Below are 12,742 nucleotides of genomic sequence, written 5' to 3'. Positions count from 1 at the left end.
GGGGGTAGGAGTGACAGCCTGACTTAGCCGGGTGGGGAGGAGGCCGGAGGACCCGGGAGGTGAGGCATGGAGCCCGAAGACAGGTGAGGTAGCTGGAGTCCGGTAGCATTGCCGTCGGAGGGGCTTCAGCATGAGCCTTTGAGCCCAGGAGGAGCCCAGGCCAGAGCTTCAGGAGCCCTCACCAGTTGTTCCACTGATGAACAGACAAAGCTCCGAGTGATAGTTTTTGTCACCAAGTGTCCGACTTCATCCTGGAGTATCTTTGCAAGACTCTAGATTGTTCCAGGAGGACCGATAACGACTCGTTCCCCAGCTCTGGGTCTTCCTCCCTGCCAGCCCTGCGTGGGGTTGCCCGGCCTTACTCTGTGACGAAGAGAAGCTGGCGTTCTGCAGAGTTGCCTTAGCCAGATCCCGTGAACAACGGGGGCCTTGCTCAGGGTCACGCACACCAGCTTCTGGAGGCGTCTCATCCATCAGCTCCGATCGCGGCCTTTCCAGCCCCTGCCCTAGCTAGCGTTGCGGTTCCCCGGGGCGGGGCAAGCCGTGGCCAGGGCTGGACACCGCTGCTCATGCACCCTGCTCGAGGCCTGTGACCAGTTCTACTCACCCCCGCGGGTTCCCTGAGGGCCCACCTAGGCCTCAGTGGTCCTGAACGGCCAGTGCAGCGGGAAGAGGGAGCAGGCTCCGGGACTGTGGCCGGCCTACCCGTGGCTCCCTGGACACCGTCCCGGTTTCTGAGGCTCCTGGGGGTTGATGGTGGAGGCTGCCCGGGGGGTGCGGGGACAGAACTCGGGAACGGAGAATGAGGGTCCGCTCCAGATTCCTGAGACGTTCGGGCCTTGGCCGGTTTGGGTCCTGGCCGCCCGGGGGTGAGGCCCGGAGCGTGTAGACCAGGCCCGAAACGTACTCCCCGCCGGGAGGCCCCGGGACAGCAGTCCCCGAGGCCCGAAGGGTGCCGTTCGTTGGCCAAAGCTACGGTTTTGGCGTCTGAAGTGACCTCCTGCCCCCCGGGGAGGCTTGTGGGAGACTCCTGAGGCCGGGGGTTGGGGGCCGCGTGTGGACAGCTTGCGAGCGGCCCGTGCAACCCGGAGCGCTGGGAGACCGCGGCCCCGCGTGACCTGGGCCCCGAGCGTGTGGCTGCCACCGTCTTCATGTTTGTCGCATCGTTTCCCCGACAGACTCGGCGTTGATGCTGTGCCGGACGCCCCCCGACCATGAGCTACTGGGACGCGGAGGGAAGGAGCCGCGTGCAGTACCGGCGGCATTTCCTGGTGGACAACAGCGTGTTTCACGGTGAGCGGCCTCTCGTGCCTCGGGGACCTGGGGTCCTGTCCCGCCTCCCACGGCGCCGTGTGGCCAGCGGGGCCGTCGGCGGGACCCCGGGCTTCAGGGACCTCGCTGGTGGCCAAGCTGCCCCGGAGCCCCGCGGCCGTAAGCGGCTGCCCCCTCCAGGGCCTCACGCGGGCTCAGCTCGGTGTCCCCGGGCCCGCTCGGGACGGCCACCGTCCCCGCCGCCACGTGCTGGCCTAGTGACCGGGCCAGGGCTGGGGGCCTCGGCAGTCCTGCTGTGCCCCGAGTGGCATTTAGGAGCCCAGGCTGTGCGGGGGCCCGGGGTGTCGGGGGACCTCTCCAGCAGGGGCCGCGGGCTGCGTGGGGCCCAGGGGGAGCCCCGGGCTCGGTGGGCCGCGTCCCCATCCCGCCAGCCGGGCCTCTGACCCTCCCCGGTTACTGTTGCCTCCCAGTCGGTGACAGTGGTGACAGTCCCGCGCTTTACTACCGCTTTACATTACGTTTAAGAGGAACGTGGCCTGACCTGCCTTATGGAAGGACACGACGTGTGTTTGTGTTCGTTCTCTGCGTCCGGCTCCCCGGCCCTCGGGCATCACCAGGTGAGGGGCCCCTCACCTCCAGGTCCCTCCCCGGGACGGGAGCGGGGCCAGGTGACCTGCCCGCGTGGACCCAGGTAACCCCGGCAAGGTCAGGGCCCAGGCCCGGCGTCTCCTCGGCCAAGGGCGGCGGGGCTGTGACCCTCAGGGTGGCCCTGAGCTGTCGCCGGGCTCCTGGGAACTGCACGCGCGGCTCCTGCTCGCTGTCACGGAGGTGCCGTGGGGTCTTTTCCGCTACGGCTCTGTATTTGTAATAAGAAGGAATAGATATGATGGCTGAGGAAACCAGGCGTCAGGAAAACTAGCTTTATTTTTTTTCAAGTCTTGCCTTGTGCCCGACGAGACAAAGTGCAGATTCAAAGGCCTCCACAGCCTCGTCCGGAGATCTCAAAAGCTACGACGACCTAAACACCATTTTCTATGCATTTTTTACAGTCGTGTTGTCGCTTAGCAGGTTGCCATCTCGGGCCGCGGCCTTGACGAACCCGGCGGCCTGCATTCTCTGACACCATCGCGATGCCCATTATTTATCCTGTTTCGTGCAGAGGAAGCGGAGGCTCCGCGACGTCGTGAAGCGGGAGCTAAATTTCAAACTCTGATCTTTTCGAACCCCCAAACCCCATCGTTTCTCTCCTCCCAGTCTGCTCATCCCCATTGCAAGAGAGAAACGGAGGCTAAAAGTTCTATCACAGGCTAAAGTCCTGTCCAGCAGTATTTGCTTCGCTACTAACTAGCCAGGCTGTGGTCTGGAGCAACTGGTACCATCCTTTTTAAATTAAAAAAAAAAAATTTTTTTTTTTGAAGATTTTATTTATTTATTATTTATTTTATTTATTCCTGAGAGACACAGAGAGAGAGAGGCAGAGACACAGGCAGAGAGAGAAGCAGGCTCCATGCAGGGAGCCCGATGCAGGACTCGATTCCAGGACCCCGGGGTCACGCCCTGAGCCCAAGGCAGACACCCAACTGCTGAGCCCCCCGGGCGTCCCCAATACCATCGTTCAAGAGCTCCGTTCTCTCCTTGCGAAGTGCACATGCCGGTCTTGATGATTTCGAGGTTGTCTCTAGTCCTAATACCTGAGATCCTACTGAAGCACTTCTGAGAGTTAAGATCACGGGTGTTCTGTGAGCTGCCTTTTTGCTGAACACGAGATACACAAGGGGGCAGTACAACACCTAAAATATGGTTTGGTTGCTCGCATTTTTAGGATTCTTCTGGAAGGAATTAGAGATACCAGATCTTCCCAAGGTTAAAAGCACTAAAGCCCATTAGAATCGTGATGTTATTCATTTACAAGAAAGCAAAAGCTTTACGGAGCTCAGGTAGTATTATGGATTTCTACGCCTAAGGATGTGTAATTCTGTAAAGAGTGAGGCCTCTACTCTTCCTCTTTACTTACCTCTGCAAACAGGAATATCAAGACAGGAACCTGTTTGACTTAAGGGAGACTTGGGAGGCCAGGGGAGCTCTAGTGATAACATCTTTGTAGAGGATTTCAGAACGTGCCTGAGAGGAGAGCGAGGGCAGGACACCACGTTGGGTCAGAGATGTCAGATATCTTCCGGAAGGGGGCTTCTGGAATATGGGATGAGCATTTGGAGGCGTTTTGTCCACTAGCTTGGCTTCTCCTTGTCTATGTTGATAACTTTACTTATATAACCAAATTAACCAAAACAAAGAAAATCTCTTCCATTATAAACAGGAAAAAAAAAAAACCACCCCACTTCCTCCGCAAGATAATAGACTTGGACTACGTAGACTTTACTGTGTAAATGGTGCTGGTCACTCTTTACATGTAGTTTTTTTTTTTTTTAATTAAGATTTTATTTATTTATTCATGAGAGACACAGAGAAAGAGAGAGAGACAGACAGAGAGAAGCAGGCTCCATGCAGGGAGCCCGACGCGAGACTTGATCCCGGGTCTCCAGGATCACACCCTGGGCTGAAGGTAGCGCTAAACCGCTGAGCCACCCGGGCTGCCCTTTATTTATTTATTTATTTATTATTATTTTTAAAAAATTTTTAAAATTTTTATTTATGATAGTCACAGAGAGAGAGAGAGAGAGAGGCAGAGACACAGGCAGAGGGAGAAGCAGGCTCCATGCACCGGGAGCCCGACGTGGGATTTGATCCCGGGTCTCCAGGATCGCGCCCTGGGCCAAAGGCAGGCGCCAAACCGCTGCGCCACCCAGGGATCCCCCGGGCTGTCCTTTACATACAGTTTTAATCAGTAGCTCCAGGAGAAAAGAGCTACATTAAAAAGAGGACTATTTGGGCTACAATGGGCCAATAAAAGTAAAAAAAAAAAAAAAAAAATGGTAGCCCTTGTATGTTGTTTCACAGTTCCTAAAGCATACTTATAGCCTCATTTTCTGAGTATGGAGGGTGATATGTTCTCATTACCCACAATCCCACAACCCAAAGGAAAACACTGCTAAGAGTCTGTTTTTGTTCAGTGTTTTATCTTCTCTTTCATCTTTGCAACAATCCTAATGGTAGGAACGAAATAGCTGGGAAAGTTAGGAAATGATCTAAATTGGCTGACAAAAATGACCCAGTTAAATCGACATAATTCTGTGTTCAGTGATGAGAGGAACCCTGATAGGAATTACAAAAAGCTGTGTTTTTCGTTTCCCACTCCTCCGTCCTTTGCCCAGATTTTTAGGGAATCTGTTGATCCAAAAGGGATTGTGTTTTTGCCGAAGAAGCCCATTGCTGAGTTTTTTTTTTTTTTTTTTGCTTGGCATTTATTCACTTGGTATTTGTGTAGTATGAATCTTGTTTGTTTGTTTTTAAGATTTTATTTTAAAGCAACCTCTACACCCAATGTGCGGCTCAAATTTATAACCCTGAGATCGAGAGTCACATGCTCTACCAACTGAGCCAGTCAGGGGCCTCTAACATGTTGTAATAGACTATACGTGCATGAAATATTCTTATTTGAAAATTGCCTTCACTGTCTGTTGTTTCTCTTGGTTGTAGTGAATTGTGGCATTTTTTTTTTTCTGACCTGAAACAGATCCTTATGTATTTATTCATGAGAGACCCAGGCAGAGGGAGAAGCAGGCTCCATGCAGGGAGCCCGACGCGGGACTCGATCCCGGGACCCCGGGGTCACGGCCTGGGCCCAAGGCAGATGCTCAACTGCTGAGCCACCCGGGCGCCCCTGAGACAGATTCTTAAACCAATAATCAGTGTATTTGCAATATATATATATGTATATATATTTTGCACATAAGGTTTTCCACACATTTGAGTCCCTTAAGAGAATAAATTGAGAGGTGACTTAATTTTTGTTTTCATGCACCATTATACTTGTGATGTTGGAAAGAATTATTAATTGCTTTCCTTTAAGTTATTATGGTATCATTTCAGCTTATATTGAAATTTATTTCTGTTGCTATGATGTTATATTGAATGTTTCTGAATGACCATCACAAATCTACAGTCGAAAGGTTTTGGACTCTATTAGGAGTCTCTCTTGCTACCTAGGGATAAGGTGACAGTTCTCTTATTATTAAGTGCGTAATATGTCTTCTCAAAAAGTGCCTTATATGTACTTTCACTTTGCCTCAAGCAACCCTCTAATGCAACTAATTAATTTAGTTAATTAATTTAATGGGTTACTTTTCACCTACCCTCCTTTTCGTGGCCAGAGGCCTACTCAGTGACGTGAATTTAGAGACTCGACTATTAGTTGTAAGAGAAGGTGGGCTCGGGTGGGATCCTGGAGACTAGTTCTATTCCTATTTTCACTACTAACTTGTGTTGCCTTTGTCACCTTTGGGGAGCCTCAGTTTCTCTCTCTCTCTCCAAAACGAGGGTTTGGCCAGCTTCCAGAGTTCCCACTAGCAGTAACGCTTGAGGTCTCCGTGTAGTCAGACGTCAGGACGGGTATGTGGTGAATGCGAGTGTCCTACAGGCCGGGATGTGGGAAGGTAAGGCTGGCAAGATGGTGATCAAGACACAGTAAGATGCTCTTTTGACTGTAAAGTTTGTAGTTAGCTTTGCACTGGCAGAAAGTTATGTTTCCCGGGACCCCTGGGGGCTCTGGGGTTGAGCGTCTGCCTCCGGCCCAGGGCGTGATCCTGGGTTCCTGGGATCGAGTCCCATGTCGGGTTCCCTGCATGGAGCCTGCTTCTCCCTCTGCCTGTGACTCTGCCCCTCTCTCTCTGTCTCCCATGAATAAATAAATAAAATCTTAAAAAAAAAAAAAGAAGAAAGTTATATTTCTCTTTTGGGAGGAGGGGTGTGTGTGTATACACGTGTGTGCACACGTGTGTGCACGCACCTACAGGTGCTCCTGAGTTCCCTTGACCATGGAGAGACCAGGAATTAGGACTGAGAGGAGAGCTTTCAGGACAAACGTCATTATATTCAAAAAAGCAGAGTGGAGAAGTTCCCTCCCCTTACACGGAATTCCATCTTTCCTGGAAAAAGAAGGAAGAATGCCAGGAATGAATTATGGTTCTCGTTAATGAGGCTGTTTTATTAACATGCTACGACTTCAGCAGCAGCTTTAGGGGTTTGGGGCATTACTAGATCTTATATTAGTTTCATTGCTGAGGCAAATGACGCTTTTTCCATCCAACAATTGTATAAACATCTTCCAGGTCCAGAAAATACGAGTACGCATAGAATTACTCAATGCAGCGACGGTCAAGTTTTGTGAGCATCATTAAGATCAAAAGCATCATCTCCTGAGAGCACCTGGCTGGCTCAGTCGGTAGAGCGTGCGACTCTTGATCCTGGGGTCATGAGTTCAAGCCCCACATTGGGCACAGAGATTACTTAAAAAAAAAAAAAAAGTATTATCTCTTGGGGAGTAACACTGCATGCAAAAAATTGCAAGCACAAGTTGAGAAAGAGGGTGGAAAAAAAAAGGAAGGTAGACGGTAAGGGAGAAAATGTATTGAGTGCTTTAAATTTTATAAATTGGGGCAGCCCGGGTGGCTCAGAGGTTTAGCGCCGCCTTCAGCCCAGGGTGTGATCCTGGAGACCCGGGATCGAGTCCCACATCGGGCTCCCTGTGTGGAGCCTGCTTCTCCCTCTGCCTGTTTCTTGGCCTCTCTCTCTCTCTCTTTGTATCTCTCATAAATAAATAGATAAAATCTTAAAAAAAATAAATTTTATAAATTGTAATACAAGTGATCCTGGAAGCGGCCTTGCCCAGTGAATTCCTCTTTAGCCCTCTCCTCATGTCTCCCCCCGCCCCTACCCCTAAAGGATGGCCACTGAGGCACAAAGCATCTAGTGAGGTCTTCTTTCAGGCCTGTGGTGTTCAGGCGCACCTTGCAGCCATGCCAGTGGCAGCGGAGGCCTAGGCGGTGGCAGGCGCGGCCTGATCCAGGCGTGGCCCCTTATGGGTGCTGCCCTCCAGCTGGGTTGCTCTGGGTGAGTTGTTCCCCGTGGGATCAAGCTGTCATGTCAGCAAAATGCTGTGATTCAGGACAAGTTCTTTCCAAGGGCTTGTTTTATTTAAAAAATTTTTAAATTTTATTTTATTATTTTATTTTATTAAAAACATTTTATTTTATTTTTAACCTTCTCTCCTCATCCCACTTTTAACAGAGGGTGATTGGAGAATTTGCTGTGGATGAATGCACTGGATGTATGCACTTCCCTCTTCCCACTGTCTGAGACCAATTGCAGCCAGCCTTACAAATACTTACGTGCTAGTTACAACACCAAGGAAATGACCTTTTATATGAGCTCGTATGAAACAGAATGATTCTATAGCTTTTTGGGAACAGGTGCTCTTCCTTCATTTCTCGGAATTACAAAAAATTCTCAATGAAATGCTATTTATTTTATATTTTAAAAGGTGAGGTTAATTTCTGTCTTTCTTAATGATGGGCATTTCATCCGCGGCTTGTTTATTGGGTATTCTCAACTTAGTGTAGCACATACAAGAACTTGTTGAATTTTTCTCCAACTGATGCCTTTAAAAGCACTCTTTGCAACATCTTTGGCAGATTCTATACTTTCTGGCTACTTTTTGGTTATTGAAGGTCTAATCCTATTTATTTATTTATTTATTTATAGATTTTTTTTTTTTTTTTTTAAGGAATGGCTTTGTTTTCTTTTTTTTCTTTTTTCTTTTTTTATTTTTATGATAGTCACAGAGAGAGAGAGAGAGAGAGGCAGAGACACAGGCAGAGGGAGAAGCAGGCTCCATGCACCGGGAGCTCGACGTGGGATTCGATCCCGGGTCTCCAGGATCGCGCCCTGGGCCAAAGGCAGGCGCCAAACCGCTGCGCCACCCAGGGATCCCTTATTTATAGATTTTATTTATTTATTTGAGAGAGAGGGGGGTGGGCAGAGACACAGGCAGAGGGAGTAGCAGGCTCCATGCAGGGAGCCCGATGAGGGACTTGATCCCAGGTCTCCAGGATCACACCCTGGGCTGAAGCTGGCGCTAAACCGCTGAGCCACTCGGGCTGCCCTCTAATCCTATTTATTTATTTATTTATTTATTTATTTATTTATTTATTTATTCATTAGAGACACACAGAGAGAGGTGGAGACCCAGGCAGAGGGTGAAGCAGGCCCCATGCAGGGAGCCCGATGCCGGACTCCATCCCAGGACTGCAGGATCACGCCCTGAGCCAAAGGCAGATGCTCAACCGCTGAGCCACTGGGGCTGCCCTGTAATCCAATTTAAAACATTAATCTCAAACTCCTTTATGTCCCGTCTCCTTCCTGAACCCCCAACACAGGCCTGAGGGTGGAGGTTCGCATGACTCGGCTCTGAACATCCTCCCCTTGAAGAAGGGTTGAGGCTCAGCTCCTTAGATTTGGGCCGAGATGGATGAGAGATGGGGAAGCAAAGTTCCTGGCACCTGGCTTGTGGGGCAGTGGGTGTGCGGTGATCAAGAGCCCCTCTGGGTCCATCCTCTGTGAGTGTTGAATTTCACCTGGCTCCTCACCAGGGGCTCCTTCAGCGAGGCCCCCCCCCCCCCCCAGCCCCACCCCTGGTCCCTTCCTGATTCCCTCTGGCTGAGGCCTGGCTTGCCTTGCCCTGAGGACGCTGCCCAGCCCCTGCCCTTAGATCTCCACGCAGACTGCTGCAGGCTGAGGAGGAGGAGGGGGGTCCTGAAGTTACCGCCTGCCTTCCCCAGACCTCCTGGCTGTGGTTTCCCTTGCCCCTTCTCACCCTGTTATAGGGGCGACTCCCACAAGCCTCAAGAAACCGGACTCACTCTTTGGCAGCTCTTCCCCTGCGTGTCTCGGGGGGTGAGGGTACTGCCTCCGATTTCCTTCCTCGGACTGCCATCCTGCCTCTCCAGGCTCTCGGCTCTGCACGTCATAGGGGGCTGCGAAGGGGACTTCGACTGGATGCCATGCCATCCCCCAGCCCCTGATAATTCTCCTTGGACCCCCCCCTCCCAGAGACACTCCACTCTGGTTCTTGCCCGCTAAGATTTTGAATTAGGGTGACCGAACTTCCCCCAAGGTTCTGGTGTTCACTGTGCTTGCTTTTTGTGCAAGGTTATGTCACTGGGTTGACCAGAGCCAAGTGACGATCTAGAACCACGAGCGTCCCCGCCGAGACGTGTTAGTCTCTTTTCCCCCATCCCGGAATCCAACGACGGGGAGATTTCTCTGGGGAGCTGAGTCCTCTGTGATCTTGCTGGTCATGTTTTCTATGTCGAGGCCACTCACATTCTGTAAGGACCGAGGGGATGAGAAGATCCAGGTAGAGTGCAAAGCGGCCAATAGAAGGTCTGGATGTTTGGGAAGCCCAGGTGCGTGAGCAGCAACAACGGTCAAGCTTTAGTTGTTAGAAGCCACGGGCCTGGTGCTGAGAAGTGAGACCCGGCAGGCCTTTGCTGTTGGACTCCAGCTCTTTCTCCTCAACCATGGCCACTGGGAGTCCAGCCAGGCAGAAAGGCCCTTGCTTGTTTTATTCCTTTATGCTTGGGAATACCAATTTTCTGATTACTAAATTGGAAAGAAGAAATAACACGTCTAATAAACAGTCAACGTTTCCTTCAGATTTGCAGACTTCTCACATTTTAAATGGCTGCTTATGAGAATTATTTCCCCTTAGACCTGTGTTACAAATTTAAGCCTTTGTTCTTTAAGCTGCATTTCCATAATTATAATTAATTTTCCCCTGCTCCCTCATTTTCCCAATTGTCGTTTTCTACTCTGTGCCTCATGTATGCACAGAGATTGATGGGAGGATGAAATATCTTTCCGTGAGTAGATTCAGGGTTCTTTCAGGGCAACGTGATTATTTAGTTGCACAAAAGATCCAGGTTTTTTTTTTTTTTTTTTTTTTTTTCTTGGACCCACAGTAATGATTATTAGTGATTGCATTTGTGGTCACAAAAACTTCCTATTTCACATCCATCAAAACAGAGGTTAAAAAACTGCAGTTTGTCCGTTTATATTGTATAAATGGAAAGTCATCCCAATGGACCTGCGATACTTTATATTTTGCAAGCCCTGGGTGTCAAAGGGATAGATAATTTGATTCAGAGTTAAGGCTGGTGGCCTGGTGTGAAGCGGTTTCACCCTCCCTCCACCTCAGCTCCTGTGCACACGCTGGTGACTCCCACCCGCACACCCTGGCTTAGAGGGTCCCGACCCAGATGTCCACCCTCTCCCCCATCACTCCACAGATGGGCCCCCAGGCTCATCATACCTGAAGCGGAACTCCCTCTTCCGACTGACAGATCAGCCTCGCCAGCCTCAACTTGTCCTCCCCCTCCCTCATTATGCCCCAGCTGTGCTGACCTTTGCATTCCTCGCTCCCACAACTTCACTTCTTCACTCGTCTAGCTTTCAACTCATCCTTCAGACCCCAGAGTAAAGGTTCCTTCTGCAGCGAAGCGGAAGTCTGACTTCCCAGACTAGGTCGGGCCCCTGGTTTAGGCCGTCCTGTCCCCCAGCACGGCCGCCTCACTGCATTATCACTGTTATGATAGAACAGTTTCCTGAAAACCAGTTTGATTTCTGTCTCCCTCCCCATTCCTTCTGTGTTCCAGGAGAACAGAGACTTTTCTGACTTCTCTCCCCAGTGCGTTGCATGCATTATAGTAGGTGCTCAGTGAACCACTACTGAATGACGTTACTCACTCAATAGGGGAGATAAGAACCCTTTACTGTTTCATTATTTTTGCACTCCGAGTTTGGCTTTTAGTCTTTTTGCCGTTGGATGCATCGGTTCTCCGGCTGCAGACCCTCTTCTTTCCTTCACTTAGGTTTTTGCCTTGGAGAACAAAAGAATACCCATAACACATTCCTTCCTGAGACTGAGGAGGAAAAGGCCACTTCTGCTGAGAATCCTGGTGTGCTTTATTTTTTTTAATTTTATTTATTTTTTTTTCTGGTGTGCTTTAGAAAAGATTACTACAACCGTATGGTGCCTTGAAATGGAAAAGGACAAACTCTTACATTCTTTAAAAGAACTTTAGACTTCTTGAATTCATTTAATATCACTTTCCAGAATTTCCATGTTGGTTAGACGTGTGTTTATTTTATTCAGCTCTGAATATGGAGGTTTCACTCGTTAAAATCACACTATCAGTAAGACCTGCTTAATTGCAGTGTTTTGCATGTTATTAAAATTCTCTGCTGCTTGTGTCTGAAGAATCTTCAGCCCGCAGAAGTAAGTGTTGTCTGTGGGCTAATTCTTACCCCAGAGAGCATAGAATAGACCTGCACCAAAACAAAAGCACCAGTTTCCTCTGTAAAGGAGGAGAATAGGAGGGCTGGGGCTACATGAGAAGAATAACCAAACAGCATAGGGCCTCTTTAAAACTTAAGAAGATGCACTCTTATTCCAGATTTGCAAATAAGAAAAAATGGTCAGCATCTAGGCCTTTCATCTGAGAATCCCAAGCGATGCAAGAGTACACGCCTGACTTCAGGTAGCAAAGTCACTCAAATAATAATAATAATAATAATAATAATAATAATAATAATAATAATAATATCTTACCTACCCGGGTAAGGTAAATGTGGAATTTGTGAAAACATTTTTTGTCCAATTCTGTTTTGCCTATTCCATATCCTGGTCAGAATATGTGACCATGTCACAGCCTGCTCAGATTGTTTTTCGTACTTAGATATCAACGATGCTGACTTACGCCCAATTAAAAGGGAGAACAGTGAACGCATTTATTAATCAAGTGCCTATTTTTATTCCTTGCCGACGCGGAATTGAACATCAGTGTATATTCACAAATGAGCATTCTTGGAAATTACCGCCAGTGCCAGAGTTTCAAGGCCTTGTGCTTTTTTTAAGCTCACAGGAGCTTATCCCTGGATGTGGAGACTTGTATCCGGTACCTCTCAGGGCCTGTGGTTCCAGCCTCTGCTGCACTTCGGAATCGCCTGGGATATGGAGTTGTTGCGTGTGTCCCCCTCAGAGATTCCGACCTAATTGGTCTGGGGTGTGGCCAGGGCGTGAGAGAAGTTTTAGATCTCTCCAGGAGATGCCACTGGGCAGCCAGTTAGATTCTGGTGGGTTGAAAACCCCAGACTTAAGGTGACAAATACGTGTTGTCTCAACAGAGCCACAGAACTCATGAGTTTGGTAATGGGTATTTTCTGTGATAGCCTGCATTGTACTAAATCTTAAAAGCATGGGAAGAGGAGCATCTAATAAGAAGGATCTGGATACAAAAGCGTGAGCGTAGAGACAGGAAAATGCAGAAGGGTCATTTATGATTGGGATCCTGTGGATACTGGTTTTCTTTCTTTCTTCCTTTCTTTCTTTCTTCCTTTCTTTCTTTCTTTCTTTCTTTCTTTCTTTCTTTCTTGTGGGAGGCGGGAGGGGGGGGGGGGGGTATGGATTTGTTCTTTCTTTCTTTGCTTTATGTTTTCTTTCTTTCTTTCTTTC

The 12,742-nt window shown here is 49.1% G+C and overlaps 1 protein-coding gene across 1 annotated transcript in view; it reads left to right on the top strand.

Moving 5' to 3' along the window:
- Positions 1-12,742, top strand: part of PLCH1 (phospholipase C eta 1) — a 203,036-nt gene that overhangs the window by 31,620 nt on the left and 158,674 nt on the right. Inside the window, exon 3 of the mRNA XM_038571271.1 lies at positions 1,179-1,293. Coding sequence (XP_038427199.1) covers positions 1,215-1,293 — 79 coding nt within the window. The 5' untranslated portion in view covers positions 1,179-1,214. The remainder of the gene's footprint in view (positions 1-1,178; positions 1,294-12,742) is intronic.

This window comes from Canis lupus, chromosome 23 (genome assembly GCF_011100685.1).
Source record: "Canis lupus familiaris isolate Mischka breed German Shepherd chromosome 23, alternate assembly UU_Cfam_GSD_1.0, whole genome shotgun sequence".
In the NCBI taxonomy this organism is placed as follows: domain Eukaryota; kingdom Metazoa; phylum Chordata; class Mammalia; order Carnivora; family Canidae; genus Canis; species Canis lupus.
Note: the sequence above shows the minus strand (reverse complement) of the source record. Positions and strands in the feature narration are given on the sequence as shown.